The sequence below is a fragment of the Opisthocomus hoazin genome, chromosome 35, assembly GCF_030867145.1.
Source record: "Opisthocomus hoazin isolate bOpiHoa1 chromosome 35, bOpiHoa1.hap1, whole genome shotgun sequence".
NCBI lineage: Eukaryota > Metazoa > Chordata > Aves > Opisthocomiformes > Opisthocomidae > Opisthocomus > Opisthocomus hoazin.
In genome coordinates, this window is record NC_134448.1 from 2,992,790 (window position 1) to 3,010,122 (window position 17,333).

Here is a 17,333-nt window from a genome sequence, read left to right on the forward strand (position 1 = left end):
TCGGGTTTTCACAGCCATGTAACCACCAGCTGCTTCCCCCTCCCCCCAAAAAAAAGAGAAAAATTGTATAGCTTTGATATTTTTATTTTTAAAGAATAAAATCAATAAAGTGGCTTGCTCCAGAAAATGCACTTTTTTGTATAATCATGGAATTTTACCCAGTAATGTGGAAATGATGATGATAGTGAACCGTAGGTCGGTGTTTTACTATTTCGGGTAAATTTGGGTGGGAGTAAAAGATGAGGATTTAGGGAAAAATAAAGTATATACACGTGGCTGCCGACACGCCGGCGGGAGTGGAGCCTCCTGCACCGATTCAGCCTTGCTGCTCTCAAAACACCTTGAAGTGACATCATGGGAATTACCTTTTTCTTTAGTCCCGGTGATTTTTAACCCCGCAGATGAGATTTAACCGGCCAGCGTGAAACGGCGTCAGGGTCAGAGATGGGCTGGGGCGTCTTCTCGGTGCTCTTGCACCCCGGGGAGATGCCGGTAGAGATGTTGAACCACTCAGCGCCAACTGTAACCCAACAACTGTCTTCAGTGGTGAAGAAGCTTCATCCTCTGGTGGGGTTGGCGTCACCAAAATCACTGATGCCACCGCGTGATCCCCCTGGGACCATCGTGGCTTTGCCACCCACGGTCTCTGTTGGCTTCGTCTTCTTGGTGAAGACATCTGTGGCCAGCGTGAAATGCTGTTGGGGGCGGAGATGAGCTGGGACTTCTCAGTGCTCTTGCTCCCCGGGGAGATGCCAAACCACATGATGCCAACTGTAACCCAACAGCCATCTTCTAACAATGAAGAAGGTTCATCTTGCAGTTGGGTAGCCAAGTTCGTTGCATCTCTGGAATCACCGATGCCACTGTGTGATCCCCCTGGGGGACTGTTGTGGCTTTACCACGCGTGGTCTCCGTTGGCTTCGTCTTCTTGGTGAAGACATCTGTGGCCAGCACAAAATGTCGTCAGGGCGGAGGTGAGCTGGGACTTCTCAGTGCTCTTGCTCACCGGGGAGATGCCGAACCCCATGATGCCAACTGTAACCCAACAGCCATCTTCTAACGATGAAGAAGGTTCATCTTGTGGTTGGGTAGCCAAGCTTGTTGCATCTCTGAAATCACAGATGCCACCGGGTGTTCCCCCCCCGGGACCGTCGTGGCTTTACTACTCACGGTCTCTGTTGGCTTCATCTTCTTGGTGAAGTGTTTCCCAAAGCAGCCATTCACCGGCAGATGGTTTCAGCCATGGGTGGGGTTGATTGGGTGATTCAAGTGGTGGGATTCACCCCTCCTGCGCCAAGATCTTGCCTTGGTTCATTGTGGTGATACTCGGCTTGTCCCAAGAACGATGGCAAAGCCGAAAAAGCTCTCCAGCGAGAACCACTGGGTTGTGGCACGTCGGAGGGTGGATGGAGAAGAGTGCGACCATCTTCCCCGAAGGAGCAACCCTGGAGAAGAAGTGGGGTTTGGAGCAGCCAATGGTCGTGGTTGAGCCGTAGCAGCTTCTCTTCCCACCCAAAAACAGAGGAGAGATGCGCTCGGGCAAGACGCAGCTTTTTTTGGGAACTGATGCTTAATCCCTCCTGATCCTGGCTTAGTCCGCAGCTTTTCTCCTCTCTTCCCACCCAACACCTGCGCTCTGCGGACTTCTCCCAGTTTGGGGTTTTCTTTGTCATCCCGTGAGCGCTTTTATCCTGATTCAATAGGATGAGACAGAAATCGGGGGGCTCCGTGTCCCAGGAGCTGCACCTGGACGTGTCTTATCCATAGGGAGCATTTGCTGGAGAAACTTATCTCCGCTTGTCCCTGCTTTCTTCTCCAGCATCAGCGGGACGAGCAGTGAAGTCCTGCAAAGCACTTTCCCTCTTGATGGAAGACGACATCAAGTCTTGGTCTTTCTGGAAGGTGGATCCACTCTCGGCATCCGTCGGGATCCGTGGATGCCCATCTTGAGCCGTGGGATGCCCGTCCAGAGCTGTGTGTGCCCATCCAGAGCCACGGACACCCATTTGGATCTGTGGATGCCCATCCAGAGTCATGGACACCCATCTGGAGCTGTGACCACCCATCTGGAGTCATGGAAGCCTATCTGGAGCTGCGGACTCCCATCTGGAGTTGTGGATACCAGTCAGGAGCTGTGGATGCTCGTGTGGATCCATGGACGCTCATTTGGAGCCATGGATGCCCATCTAGAGCTGCGAACGCCATTTTGGAGCCGTAGATGCCCAACTGGAGCTACAGAAACCCATTTGGAGCCATGACCACCCATCCGGAGCCGGGGATGTTCATCCGGATCTGTGGACACCCATCTGGAGTCGTGTTCACCCATGCAGATCATGGACACCCATCCAGATCCGTGGACGCCCATCTGAAATCGTGGACACCCATCCGGATCCGTGGACGCCCATCCAGAGCCACAGATGTCCATCCAAATCCTTGACCACCCAAGCCTGGCATTGCGATGCTCCGAGGAATCCCACCGCTCCTCCTCCCAGAACCCCGGCTCCCCAGCGGCATTTTAGTCGCCACCACGCTCTTCACCGCGTCCCCTGCGACCTTCCTCTTCCCCTCTCCTTCTCTTCCGTTACCCACGGATCCCCCGGATCCGGGCTGCGATGGCGGGAATCATCAACCACGGGTTCAAAAAACCTTTTCCACCATGAACCCGAAATCTTGTCTTTAAAATGAAACATTTATGGGCGGTTTTATATCTGAGCAGCGTCTCCGCAGCACCCAGTGCTGAGATTTTCCCTTCTCCCCTTCCCAACCATAAAATGGTGAGTTTTTCCCCCAAAAAACACCCTACTTTTGTATCTATTTAAGCCTTAAAATCTGCAAAATGCCGCCGCCAGACGAGCGCAGCCCATCACCGGGCGTTCAGTGCCGATACCCAGCACCGGTGCTGCCTTAGAATTAAAAGAAACAGAGATGAAGGATTAAATTTTAAAAATTAGTTCAATTTCTGGAGGGATTTAAGGGATAATTCCAGCTGGGAGATGCTCCCCGCCCCCCAGATGGTTGCTGCGAGGGTTTTATCGGTCGCGTTTTGCCAGGCGCGTCCAAAGACCGCGCCAAATAAAGGCAAAAATCCCCCCGCCGAGGGAATTTTGGGGCAGGGTAAGCGACCTCAGGCGATGTGTTTTTGTGAAGTTCGCTGTTCCTTGGCACGGTTTGCGGAGGAAATCCTGGGAAATGGTCGCCCCGGACCCAAACTCAAACCAGTTGTTTGCGATGACGATGCTCTCGAAATATCTCTGGAGGGGAGGAGGCGTGAGAGAGCGTCCGGCGGGAAGCTGGCGAGCCCCAGCGCTCCACGGATGGAGGAGGAAAGGGGGATGGAAAATTGCCATTTGCGGAGCCGGGATATTTGAGATCTCCGTGTTTTTTTTCATTGCTCCTGCCAAGTTCCTCGCTCCTTATCTCCCCCCTCGGAGCGAGGCGGCATTCCTGGAATAGCTGAGTCTGGTTGAGCAATGGTTTTTCTTGGCTGTTGGGTCCTTCCCCACCGCGAAGACGCCAGTGGAAGGAGACCGCGGGTCTTCGCCTTCATTTTCTTCTCCTTTTCACTACCGTTTTGCCCTCCTTTTTGCGACGGCGGCATGACAGTGACAACCTCGAGCCTCTGTGCAAGAGGTCCCCGGGGAAATCCAGCTCGATCGATATCTAAATCCTTCTCTTTTGCCGCCGTCGGTGCCAAATCCGTGCCATTGAGTTTTAACGGGGGCGATGGGGTAGAGCGGCACCGCTGGGTACTAACGTTTGCTCTGTTCCCCCCCCTTTTTTTTTTTTTTTGGCAGAAATGGCACCGAAATTGAAGAAAAAAGGGCATTCGGGGCGAGAGCAAAAAAAGGTAGGAGACGCGGCGTCCTCCTCATCTTGCTTGAGTTGGGGTTGAATCCCCAGGGGAGGTTTGGGAGGGCCCGGAATGCCGGCAGATCCGTTGCTGGCACGCTCGGCCAGGTCGATGCCCTCCCCGTGCTCGGCCAACGATGCTTTTGCGTTGCTTGAAGCTGTCCCAAGCCAACCCAAAATTGTGGGGGAGGATGGTTGAAAGGACGCCGGGACGGCATTTCGGTGACTGGGGAGACATTTTGGTGACCAAGAGGGCATTTTGGTGACCAGAGAGGCATCGCGGTCACCAGGAACTCAGTGACCAAAAAGGTGTTTTGGTGACCAGGAGTTCATTATGGTGACCGGGGAGGGTATTTTGGTGACCAAGAAGGCATGTTGGTCACCAGGAAGGCCTTTTGGTGGCCATGAAGGCGTTTTGGTGACCATGAAGGCATGTTGGTCACCGGGAAGGCCTTTTGGTGGCCATGAAGGCGTTTTGGTGACCATGAAGGCATGTTGGTCACCGGGAAGGCATTTTGGTGACCAGGAGGCCGTTCTGGTGACCAGGGAGGGCATGTTGGTGACCGGAAAGGCATCTTGGTCACCGGGAAGGCGTTTTGGTGACCAGGAGGTCATTTTGGTGACCAGGGAGGCCGTTCTGGTGACCAGGGAGGGCGTGTTGGTGACCGGGAAGGCATGTTGGTGACCAGGAAGGCGTTTCGGTGACCAAGGAGGTTCTCCAATGACCAACAGGTTGTTTCAGTAACTCACCGGTGGTTTTTTTCTTCCCTCCCATAGCATCACCATCATCACCATCAACCAGTGCAGCAGCAACCGCCGCCGCCACAGCCTCCTCCGCCGCCGCAACCGCAGCAGCCCCCTCCGCCCCCGCCGCCGCCGCAGCCCTTACCGCCGCAGCCATTACCACCCCAGCAGCCCCCACCGCCGCCACCGCCGCCGCCTGTCCCTCAACAAGCTCCTCCACCGATGAAGTCTTCTCCTCCGCCTTTCGTCCCCACGCAAGTCCCCGTCCTGGAGCACCCGTTGCCGGGAAACATGTTCGACACCATGACGCATTTCACCCAACCCATCATGCATCTTCCTCAACCGGAGATGCCGCCCCATCTCCCCCAGCCGCCCGAGCACAGCACTCCTCCCCACCTCAACCAGCATGCCGTGGTGTCTCCTCCAGGTGAGCGTGGCTTCTTGGCCCGATGTGTGGTCCTTCCTCAAGCTGGGAGGAAGAGGATGGCGTTGGGTTTTGTTCCTCCTGGAAGATGACCGGGATGGAGGAGCAGTGGGCGGGCAAGGGGAGGTTCTTCACCCCTGATGTCCATGGTGACACCATCTCCTTCCCTTTCTCCTCAGCTTTGCACAACGCTCTGCCTCAGCAGCCCTCGAGACCCAGTAACCGAGCTGCGGCGCTACCCCCGAAGCCTTCGCGTCCACCGGCCGTCTCGCCGGCCATCAGCCAGCAACCCATGCTTCCTCAACCGCCTCTGCCCCAACCTCCCCAGGTCCTGCTGGAGGACGAAGAACCTCCTCCGCCGCACCACAGCCTGCCTCTGAGCACCAGCCAGATGCAGCTCTACCTTCAGCAGCTGCAGAAAGTGCAGCCGCAGACTCCTCTTCTCCCTTCAGTGAAGGTCCAGTCGCAACCGCAGCCGCCCCTGCAGCCGCCGGCTCACCCCGCGGTGCAGCAGCTGCAGCACCAGCCGCCGCCGCGGCCCATGCACATGCAACCCATGTCCTTCCCATCCCACATCCCCCAGCCCCAACCGCCGCCGCAGCAACATCCGCCCCCGCAACCGCCCCCGCCGCCCCCGCCGCCGCAGCCGGCCAAACCGCAGCAGGTCATCCAGCATCACCCGTCACCGCGGCACCATAAGCCTGATCCCTACTCGACCGGTGAGCGGCAGTCGGGGACGGCGGTCGAGTCTACAGCTTGAGCCGAGTTGCCTTGCGTGATGACGAGGGGTATGGGGTGGGGGGGAGGTGCCCACATGTCCTTCAAGGTCCTCCAGCACCCGTTGGTAGACTGGTGGGTGCGGAAGAAGCCCCAGTTAGCCGGAGCTGGATGTAACTGCCTGGCAAGGCCTTTTTCCATCTTAAATCCTCAAAAATTTGGGGATATCAAGTGTGTGAGGATCCAGAGGTTCTCAAATCTTTGAGGAACTCAAGGATCTCAAGTTTTTGAGGATGTCAGGTGTTTGAGGATCTGGAGTATCTCATTTCTGAGGACTGTGAGGTTCTCAGATCTTTGAGGAACCGGAGGTTCTCATCTTTGAGGAACCTGAAGATCTCACATTTTTGAGAAACTCAGGGATTTCAGATCTTTGAGGAACTCAATCTCAATTCTTTGAGAAGTTTTTGAGGAACTCAAGGACCTCATTCTTGAGGATCTTCAGGATCTCAAGGATCTCAAATTTTGGAGGATCTCAAGGATCTCAAGTTTTTGAGGAGCTCGAGAACCTAATTTTTGAGGGTCTCAAGGATCTCAATCTTTGAGGGACTCAAGCATCTCAAATTTTCATGGAGCTTGAGGTTCTCACATCTTGGAAGACCTCAGGGTTCTCAAGTTTCTGAGTCTCGGTGCAGCTCTGATGTTGGAGAGCGCTGGCCTTGTGTTCGTTGCCATCCTGGCTGGGCACTGGCATCGAGTGGTCTCGAGGAGGCGGAGGGTCTGCTCCCCCGTCTTAGAGAAGGTCACAGCTGTGGATGCCCCATGGGGGTTTCCCGGCGTTTCTTGGAACTCAGCCTCCAATAACGTGACTGCTTGGCTGCCAGGCAGAGAAGAAGGGATGATCTGGGGGGAAACCTGGTGCAGTGACCTCCAGCCATCCCAGAAATCGAAGGAAGCAGCTGGGATAACATGGCCATGAGGCTCAGCCTTCAAGGTTGGCTTGGGAGATCCCAGATCTCCACGACGGCCACCGGCTCGATGGTGTCACCACTGACGTTCTCAATGGAGAACGTCTCTGGCTGGGATAACCCTGGCAGTGTTGTGCTTTCGAGACCGGTCACCCATAAAACCTCTGCGGTTCGGGGAGTTCTCGTTCCTGCTTTTGCTCGGCTGCGTGGTTCCTTGGGTTGTTGCCTGTTGGGTCTTTGCTTCCAAGGTCATCCCTGTGGGCGTAGGTAGGCCAAAATCCACGGATTTGGAGGGATGGAGCGCAGTGAGCGCAGGCAGCTCTTGGAGCTGCTTCTCCTGCCTGCAGAGCTGCCATAGGCGGCTTGGGTGGGATGCCTGAGATGGCAACCATGGGCACGATGCCCGAGATGGAGCCTGCTGGCTCCCGAAAACCTCCCGTTGCTTGTAGAGCCAACGCGTCCTGCCTCCGTGGCTCTGGGCATGGGGAGGTGCAGGCAGGGCAGTGTCGGTGCTCAGGTGTCCAGGAGAGCGGCTTGATGGCCAGGAATATTGACGGACCACCAGGAGAATGAGCAGAAGGGGTCGAATTATGGGGAGGAACACCACAAACAAGCATCACTGAGGCAGGACGAGCCACCGTGCAACCTTGGAGCATCTTCTGTTCCCAAACATTCACGCACGAATTTTGGAGGTGGTTGGGGTCCGCTGGGGACATCCCAGGGCCACCACGCTTCGTCCAGGAAAGGGATTGTCCCACGGGGGCGATGGGCGTGCGCCGACCGGCTTTTTCGGGTGATGTTTGGCGTGCCGGTGGTGACGATGGTTAACTGATTGATGCCAAACTGTTCCCAGGTCACTTGAGGGAAGCCCCTTCCCCTCTCATGATGCATTCCCCACAGATGCCGCAGTTCCAGGGTTTGGTCCACCAGTCGCCACCTCAACAAACTATCCAGCCAAAAAAACAGGTAAAAAGGAAAGCAGAGCACCCAACCGCGGGGGGTCCCGACCAACAGGGACCATCGTCTTCCCACCACCGGCTTGGGAGCGAGCGCCGGAAGCCCAAGGGCCGTTGGCCAGCGGTTTGCATCGGGGGATGTTGGGGATGAGGGATGGGCATCACCGGGCGTTTCTTGACCCTTTTTTCACCGTGGCAGGAGATGAGAGCCGCCTCCGTCGTCCAATCCCAACCCATGGTGGTGAAGGAGGAGAAGATGCATTCGCCCGTCATCCGTAACGAGACCTTCAGTCCCCCGTTGCGGCAAGATCCGCCGAAACACCCAGAAAGCATCAAACCGCCCGCGCACATTCCGCAGCGTGAGTCCAGGGACACGCTGGTTCGCGTGTCCCCCCAGTTTTGGTGGCTGAGACCCCCACCACCCCCAGTTTGGGTGGTGGAGAACCCCATCACTCCCAGTTTTGGTGGAGGAGACTCCATCACCCCCCATTTTGGCGGTGGAGACCCCATCACTCCCCTTTTGGTAGTGGAGACCTCATCACTCGACTTTTAGTGGCTAAGACCCCATCACCCCCTGTTTTCATGGATGAGACACCATCACCCCCCATTTTGGTGGCTGAGACCCCATCACTCCCAGTGGCTGAGACGCCGTCACCCCCCTTTTGTTGGCTGAGACCCCATCACGCCCCTTTTGATGGTGGAGAAGCCATCACCCCCCATTTTGGTGGCTGAGACCGTATCACACCCAGTTTGGGTGGCTGAGACCCCATCACCTCCCGTTTTGGTGGCTGAGACCCCATCACGTCGCTTTTGGTGGCAGAGAACACATCACCCCCCATTTTGGTGGTGGAGACCCCATCACTCCTGGTTTTGGTGGTGGGGAACCCCATCACTCCCAGTTTGGGTGGCTGAGACCCCATCACCCCCCATTTTGGTGGTGGAGACCCCGTCACCCCATTTTGGTGCGCAAGACCCCCATCACCCCCCATTTTGGTGGGCTCCTGAGGGACCCCCCACAACCTCTGACGGGAGCTGCTGGTTTGTAGGGACGGAGATGAAACCCATGGAGGGGGGACGACCCGTCATCAGACCCCCGGAGCAAAACCCCCCGCCACCAGGAGTGCAGGAGAAAGATCGGCAGAAACAAGAGCCAAAAACACCCGTCGCCCCCAAAAAGGTAACGTAGCCTGGCCAAAATCTGGGGGAAAACCTCCCAAAATTCAGAATTAAACCTCCTCAAATGAAGCAGGAACGTGTCGGTCGCCTGAATCTTGGTGTGCAGCCAAGATTTGGTGTTTTCCACCTCCAAATTTCCCATCTGGAGGTGGAAAGCGTCCGATGGAGAGGTGGAGATGGGACCTCCAGCGAGTAGAGGGGTGAGATGCCATCCAGAGGGACCTGGAGAAGCTCCAGAAGTGAGCCCGTGAGAACCTCATGAGGTTCTACAAGGCCAAGGGCAAGGTCCTGCACCTGGGGCGGTATCAGCACTGGCTGGGGGATGAAGGGATGGAGAGGCAGCCCCACGGAGGAGGACTTAGGGGCGTTGAAAATCAGACGTGAGGTGGCAATGTGTGCTCGCAGCCCAGAAAGCCGACCGTGTCCTGGGCTGCGTCAGAAGAAGCATGGCCAGCAGGTTGAGGGAGGTGATGCTCCCCCTCTTCTCTGGTGAGACCCCCACCCGGAGGTCTGCATCCAGCTCTGGAGTCCTCAGGTCAAGAAGGACGTGGACCTGTTGGAGCGGGTCCAGAGGAGGCTGTGAAGGTGATCCAAGAGCTGGAGCACCTCTCCTGTGAGGAAAGGCTGTGAGAGTTGAGGTTCTTCAGCCTGGAGAGGGTGCCGGGGAGACCTTAGGAGAAAGATGGAGAGACTTTTGACCAAGACTTGTAGGACAGGGGCTAATGGTTTTAAACTGGAATAAACTGGAAGAAGGTGGGTTTAGATTGGACACAAGGAAGGAATATTTTACGCTGAGGGTGGTGAAGCCCTGGAGATGTTCAAGGTCAGGTTGGCCAGGTCTCTGAGCAACCTGATCTGGTTGAAGATGTCCTCGCTCGTGGACTGGATGACTTTGAAAGGTCCCTTCCACCCTGAACCATTCCATGATTCTAAATGTGAGGTGCTGGAGGAGCCAGTCCCGCTCCCAGCATTCCCAGGAAGGTGTTGGAGCCGCCCACGTGGCTTCTGGGGAGGAGAGGGTCAACCTTGATGCCCGCTGTGGGTTCACCACCTCCTCCAGCCCCAGGTAACCGGAAGGGGTTTCCATGAGCGATGCGGTGGTGGGGAACGGCCCTTTGGCAGCAGCAGGATGGGCGGTTGCCGAATTGGCTCTTGCTGACCCAGCCATCCTTCTCTCCGTAGGACCTGAAGATCAAGAACATGGGTTCCTGGGCGAGCTTGGTCCAGAAACATCCCACCACTCCATCCTCCACGGCAAAGTCCTCCAGCGACAGCTTCGAGCAGTTCAAGAGGGCGGCGCGGGAGAAGGAGGAGCGGGAGAAGGCGCTGAAGGCTCAGGCGGAGCAGGTGGAAAGGGAGAAGGAGCGGCTGAGGCGGGAGCAGGAGAGGATGAGGTGAGACCACCACCATCATCACCACCACCACGGTGAAGGGCGTTGTGAGGTGTCCTCGCCTTGGGCGAGGGCTTGGGGAGATGCGGGCGTGGTGAAGCTGGACACCCTGCTCTCGTGGCACCAGTCCAGTCTGATCTCGTGGCGCAAATCCGATCCGTGGCACCAGTCCATCTCTGGGCACGAATCTGCTCCAATCCATGGCACGATCCGATCTCGTGGCACGATCCACGCCAGTCTGATCCCTGGCGTGGTCCGATTCTCGCCACGTGAAGCTGAGCTGATCCGTGGCACGATGCCGTCTTACGGCACCCGGCACAGATCTCACCCGGTCTGCGGCACGGTCCGATCTCCTGGCACAAATCCAATCTCATGGCATAAAACCGATCCCCTCTCGTGGCACAAATCCGATCTGATCAGTGGCACGATCCCATCTCGTGGCACAAATCTGATCCGATCTCGTGGCAGAGTCTGATCTCGTGGCACGAGCCTGATCCGATGCCGTGGCACAATCTGCACAGGTTGGATCCGTGGCACGATCCCATCTCGTGGCACAAATCCGATCCGTGGCACAATCCAGCCTCTTGGTGTGAATCCGCTCCAATCCAGGGCGTGATCCGATCTGATCCGTGGCACGATTCCCTCTCGTGGCACAAATCTGATCCGATCTCGTGGCAGAGTCTGATCTCGTGGCACAAATCCAGTCTCATGGAATGGATCTGATCTCGAGGCACGGATCTGGTCCATTCTGGTGGCACAGTCTGCACTGACCGGATCCGTGGCACGATCCCAGCTCACGGCATGAACCCCATCCAGTCCTGTGGCACAAATCCGATCGGATCCATGGCACAATCCCAGCTCACCCATCCCCAGCGCCTGACGGCGTCTCCCGGCAATGTCTTGGCAGGAGCCGGGAGGACGAGGACGCCATGGAGCAGGCGCGCCGGGTACACGAGGAGGTGCGGCGGCGCCAGGAGCAGCAGCAGCAGCAGCAACAGCAACAGCAGCAGCAGCAGCAGCAGCAGCAGCAGCAGCAGCAGCAGCAGCAAGCGGCGGCGGCGGCAGCGGCAGCGGCGGCACCCCAAGCCCAGAGCTCGCAGCCCCAGTCCTCCCAGTCCATGTTGGATCAGCAGCGGGAGATGGCCAGGAAGCGGGAGCAGGAACGGAGGCGCCGGGAAGCGGTGAGTGGAGAACCCGAGGGGTTTGTGCCATGAAATCCCTCGGGAGGCTGAAAATTCCCCAGAGATGCTGAAAAATCCCAAGGGAAGCCCAAAAAGTCAAAGAGGGTGCTGAAAAATCCCTGGGGATTCTGAAAAATCCCCGAGGATGCACCAAAAAAAATCCCTAGGGATGCTGAAAAATCCCAAGGGAAGCCCAGAAAGTCAAAGAGGGTGCTGAAAAATCCCTGGGGGTTCTGATAAATCCCCAAGGACGCACCAAAAAAATTTCTAGGGATGCTGAAAAATCCCCAGGGAAGCCAAAAATCAATCCTGGGAATGCCAAAAAATCCACAGGGATGCTGAAACATCCTTTAAAGTTGCCCAGAAATCCTTTAAAGTTGCCCAGAAAATGCCCAGGGAAGCTGAAACATCCCTGGGGATGCAGTAAAATCCCTGAGGACACACCAAAAAAATCCCTAGGGATGCTGAAAAGTCCCTAGGGAATCCCAAAAAAATCCCGTGAATCCCAAAAACATCCACAGGGATGCCGAAACATCCTTTAAAGTTCCAAAAAAATCCCTGGAGAAGCCAAAAAATGCCCAGGGAAGCTGAAAAATCCCAAGGGAAGCCTGAAAAATCAAAGAGGGTGCTGAAAAATCCCCGAGGATACACCAAAAAAATCCCTAGGGATGCTGAAAAATCCCCAGGGAAGGCATAAAAAATCCTGGGAGCGCCAAAAAATCCACAGGGATGTCAAAACATCCTTTAAAGTTGCCCAACAATCCTTCAAAGTGGCCAAAAAATCGCTGAGGATGCAGCAAAATCCCTGAGGACGTTGAAAAAATCCTTGGAGATGCCAAAAAAAAAATCCCTGGAAACACCAAAAAATCCCCAGGAACTGGGAAAAAATCCTGGGCATGGCAAGAAGTCCCTAGAGAAGCCGGAAAATGTCCAGAGACCCCCCAAAAAATCCTGGGGATGCCAAAAAATCCCTGGGGATGCCAGAAATTCCTTAGGGACAAAAATTCCCCAAAAATCAGGAATTGACAAAAAAAATCCTGGAGATGTCTGATAAATCCCGGGAATGCTGAAAAATCCCTAGAAATAAAAAAAAAAAAAAAATCCTGGGAATTCCAAGAAAATCCCTAGGGATGCCAGAAACATCCCTGGAAATGCTGAAAAAAGTCCTGGGAATTCTGATTAATCCCTGGAAATGCTAAAAAAATCCCGGGAATTAAAAAAAAATCCTGGGAATTCAAGAAAAATTCATGGAAATGTCGAAGATATTCAGGGAAATGCCAAAAAAATCCCTGGAAATAATCCTGAGAATTCAGAATAATCCCTGGAAAAGCAAAAAAAAATCCCTGGAATTAAAAACAAAAATCCCTGGAAATGTCCAAAAATTTCAGGGAAATGCCAAAAAAAGTCCCTGGAAATGCCAAAAAAATCCCTGGAAATGCTAAAAAAAATACTGGTAATTCCAAATAATCCCTGGAAATGCTTTAAAAATCCCGGGAATAATAAAGAAAAAATCCCTGGAATTCAAAAAAAATCCCTGGAAATGCTGGGAAAAATCCTGGGAATTCCAAATAATCCCTGGAAATGTGCAAAAAATTACAGGGAAATACCAAAAAAATCTCTGGAAATGCCAAAAAAATTGCTGGAAATGCTGAAAATAATGCTGGGAATTCCAAATAATCCCTGGAAATGCTAAAAAAAACAATCCCAGGGATTAAAAAAAAATCCCTGGAATTACAAATAATTCCTGGACATGTAAAAAAAGTTACAGGGAAATGCCAGTAGAATCCCTGAAAATGCCAAAAAAAACCCTGGAAATGCTGAAAAAATTCCTGGGAATTCTGAATAATCCCTAGAAATGTGAAAAAAATTCTGGGAATTAAAAAAAAATCCCCAGAATTCAAAATAAATGCTTAAAAATGTCAAAAAAATTCAGGAAGATGCCCCAATAAACCTCTGGAAATGTCCAGAAAAAACAGGGAAGTGCCCAAAAAATCCCTGGAAATGCTGAAAAAAATCCTGGGAATTCCAAACAATCCCTAGAAATGTGAAAAAAAAATCCAGGAAGTGAAAAAAAAAATCCCTATAATTCAAAATAAATCCTTGGAAATGTCCAAAAAATTCAGGAAAATGTCCCCAAAAATCCCTGGAAATGCCAAAAAATGTCGTGGAAATACCGAAAAAATCCCGGGAGCGCCGCGGCGTGCCGGGAGCGCCGCCCACCGGGCCGTGTCCCCTCTCTTGCAGATGGCGGCGACGATCGACATGAACTTCCAGAGCGACCTGCTGGCCATCTTCGAGGAAAACCTCTTCTGAGCGCCGCCGCCGCGCCTGGGACTCTGTCGGAGAAACAAAACCATCCCAAAAAAAGCAAAAAAAACACAAAAAAAATTTCTCTTTTTTTTTTTTTTTGTTTCCTCCCTCTTTTCCCCCAGGCGAAAAAAAGAAAAAAAGAAAAAAAAAAAAAAAAAAGCTTCGGACTTTTCATGAAATTGTTCAAAAATGTTAAAAAAAGGAAAATCCGGGATCGGGATCGTCCCGCGCGCAGCGCCGGGCGCGGCGGGGGCTGCCTTACCCCTCCCCCAGCCGGGTTTTTTTTCCTCATTTTACCTTTTTTCCCCCCATTTTTCACAGCGGAAAAAAATAAATAAGAACAGAAAAAAATAATAATAAAGAAAAAAAGACAAAAAAAAACGTGGCGAGGAAATGGGGCAAAAAACGGCGAATCGAGTGGGGGGAAAAAAATCCAAACCCTGGATGGGGGTGGGGTGTGGTGCCCCTCCCCCCACGCCCCTCCCCCCCGACCTCGGGGGAGCTGGGATTTGGGGGGTTTGGGCTCATTTTCACCAGTTTTGGGGGTTTTCGCGGCGGATTGGAGAGGGGAGGGGGGAGGCTGGTGGGGCTTTGTGGGAGAAAACTGGGCAGCGGGGGAGGGGGATCAGCGGGGGAGGGGTGCGGTGGGGGCGTCTCCCTTTTAGTCCTTTGCTCCATTTTTTCCTACTTTTTCCTATTTTTTCCCTCTTTTTTCAGTTTTTTCCCACTTTTTTCAGTTTTTTTCTCCTTTTTCAATTTTTTCCCTCCTTTTCTCAATTTTTCCCCATTTTTTCTTTTTCCCCCCCTTCTTTTTCAATTGTTTATCCACTTTTTCATTTTTCCTTTTTTCAAGATTTTTCTTTTTAATCGATTTTTTAAAAATCTTTTTTCCTCTCTTTTTCCCTCCTTTTTTCATTTTTCTGTTTTCTGTTTTTTCTCCTTTTTTGTTCATTTTTTCTCATTATTTCCTCCATTTTTGCCTTTTTCTGTGTTTTTTGCTTTCCCTCTTTATTTTCTTTTTTAAACAGTTTTTCCCTTTTTTCCTGATTTTTCTTTTTTTGCCTTTTTCCTCTTTTATTCTGCTTTTTCCTTTTTTCTGTTTTTTTCCCATTTTTCCATTTTTAATTCTTTGATTTTTTTCCTCTTTTCTTTTTTCCATTTCCCCTTTTTTCCTTTTTTCAACTTTTTTGTTTTTCCCTTTTTTCCCTTTGTTTTTTCCTTTTTTCCCATTTCTTTTTATCTTTTTTCCCTTTTTTCTCAGTTCTCCTTTTTTTTCTTCTTTTTTCCATTTTCATCTTTTTCCGCTCCTTTTCCATTTCCCCCTTTTTGTAATTTTTATAATTTTTCCCATTTTTTAGCCTTCCCCCCCCCCCCCATTTCCCCCCTCCTTTTCTCCTTCTTTTCGTGGTTCTCCTTCCTTCCCTTTCCTCTCCCCCACCCCCTATCACTGCCCATCCCCCCCCGCTTCTCCACTGCAGCTCAGGGGCCACCCCCGCCCCTCCCCCACCCCCATCCATCCTCCTTCGGGTGCCCCTCCCCCCCCAGCCCCTTTTTCTCTCTTTTTCCCCCCAAAAGCCGCCGATTGCTTCTTTTTATGATTTTTTTCATCCGCTTTCCTTGGGTTGATTTTTAAAAAAAAATGATCACAAAATCTCCGGGGTTTTCCGAGTGGGGGCAGGGGCGGCTGCCTCTCCCCCCATATTAATTTTATTTTTATTATTATTATTGTTATTATTATTATTATTATTATTTCTGTGGGTTGGGTTCCGTTCCCACCGGGTGCCATCGCCCCTCCCCCGCTGGCCACCATTCCCTCGGTTCCCGCGCGAGCGCCGCTGGCTCTGTGCCGATCGTGGAATAAACGCAGCGATTTTGGGTTTTTTAAAAAATAATAATTATCATCCTTGTTGCCAGGTTTTGCCCCGTTTCTTCCCCGTCCCCCACCCCCCCGGGACAGGCGGTGCTGGCTGGGGGGAGGGGGGAGAGGAGGGGAGGGGGGACAGGAGGGGTGGGGGGAGAGGAGGGGTGGGGGGAGGGATCAGAGATCGCCCATCCCCCACCCCCCGCTTCTAATGCCGAATTCAATGGAAAATTTGAGAATTTGAAATTTGGAATTTTCAGCATTCTGTCATTTTGGGGCGGAAATGGAAAATTGCATCGATAATTTCCAAAAGCTTCTGTTTAAATTTAAAAGTGATGGTTTGAATTTTAATTTTGAATTTAAAATTGAAAGTTTTAAAATTTTGCATTTAATATTTCAACATTGAACTTGAAATGGCGACAGTTGAAAAAATTTTAACTTGGAAATTCAAATTCTTCTCAAAATTAATTGGCAATTTTAAATTTCAGTTTAAATATTGACATTTTTAAAAGTTGATTTTTAACTCTAGAGTTGAAAATTAAAAATCCACTTCGAAAAAATACCCCAGAGTTACATTTTTCCACTTTAGGTGGATATTTTTTTTAAAAAGTTTAATTTTTTATTTTATATTTGGGATTGAACTTTTGAAATTTTAGCATTGAAAATTTACAACAAAAAGTTCAAATTTTAATTTTTAGCATCTTAGTTTAAAATGAAATGTTAATATGACCGGTTCATGTGGAATGGATAATAAATAAGTAGTAAAATATAAGTAAAAATAATAAGGTGATATTTAATTAAAATAATTGAATGATCGTACTAACTGACTATTGAAAATTAGAAATATAAGAAAATATAGTAATAATATATAAAATATATACTGTATAATATATAATATATTTAATTTAAAATATTTAATAATATATAATATTATAATGATTAAATAATAATAATAATAAATATTTTGAGGACAGCAAAATAAATTCATCGGATCCTGAAGAATTTGGGATGAGAAATGGGGCGGGAGCCGCTCAGAGAGATTCATGAAATTATCATAAATTATCCTCAATCACTAAAAGTGAATTAATCCAGATGACAAAGGCGGGTTGGGCCCCTCCCCCACCGCCCCCCACCCCTGAGCAGGGCCTGGCAGCGATGGGGGAGGGGCGGCTGCTGGGGGCTGCTCGGGGGGAGGGGGAGGGAAAAAAGGGGGGGGAAAGGACAAAAATGGGAGGGGGAGAAAAAGGGCAAAAAGGGGGGGGAGGGAGGGGAAAAAGACCAAAAAAGGTTAAACAAAAAACTTGAAAAAGTAAAAAGACTAAATTAAAAAGATTTTTAAAAGACCCAAATAAGTAAAAAAAGACTATAAAAAGGTAAAAAGACCAAAAAAAGGTAAAATTAAAAAAAGACTAAAAAAAGATTTAAAAAAAGACTAAAAAAGGGGCGGAAAGGTTAAAAAGAGGGGGAAAAAGGTAAAAGAAAGGGTTAAAAATGTCAAAAGTAGTGAAAAAAAGGAGGGAGGGGAAGGGATAAAAGGAAAAGGGAAAAAAAGGCCAAAACGGGGGAAAAGGACAGAAAAAAGGCAAAAAAGTGCCAAAAAAAGGCAAAAGTGAAAAAGGTGAATGTAAGGAAAAAAGAGAAGCAAAAAAGGGGGGAAAGGCAAATAAAGGGGAAAAGGTGAAAAAAAAAGGCACAAAAAAGGCAAAAACAAAAAAAAATTTAAAAGTCGAAAAACGGGCAAAGGCCAAAAAGGCCCCAA

The 17,333-nt window shown here is 51.1% G+C and overlaps 1 protein-coding gene across 10 annotated transcripts in view; it reads left to right on the forward strand.

Moving 5' to 3' along the window:
• The window catches only part of BRD4 (bromodomain containing 4), an 81,175-nt gene extending 66,940 nt beyond the window's left edge, over positions 1 to 14,235 (forward strand). For 7 of the 10 annotated variants that reach the window (XM_075446022.1, XM_075446031.1, XM_075446027.1 and 4 more), the window contains 9 exons: positions 3,795 to 3,847; positions 4,627 to 5,020; positions 5,197 to 5,736; positions 7,553 to 7,665; positions 7,855 to 8,014; positions 8,702 to 8,832; positions 10,014 to 10,225; positions 11,130 to 11,403; positions 13,648 to 14,233. In XM_075446022.1, coding sequence (XP_075302137.1) covers positions 3,795 to 3,847; positions 4,627 to 5,020; positions 5,197 to 5,736; positions 7,553 to 7,665; positions 7,855 to 8,014; positions 8,702 to 8,832; positions 10,014 to 10,225; positions 11,130 to 11,403; positions 13,648 to 13,716 — 1,946 coding nt within the window. In that variant the 3' untranslated portion in view covers positions 13,717 to 14,233. Of the gene's footprint in view, positions 1 to 3,794; positions 3,848 to 4,626; positions 5,021 to 5,196; positions 5,737 to 7,552; positions 7,666 to 7,854; positions 8,015 to 8,701; positions 8,833 to 10,013; positions 10,226 to 11,129; positions 11,404 to 13,647 lie in introns of all 10 variants that reach the window. The other 3 variants (XM_075446029.1, XM_075446030.1, XM_075446032.1) reach the window with 3 other exon arrangements.
• The last annotated feature ends 3,098 nt before the right edge of the window (positions 14,236 to 17,333 follow it).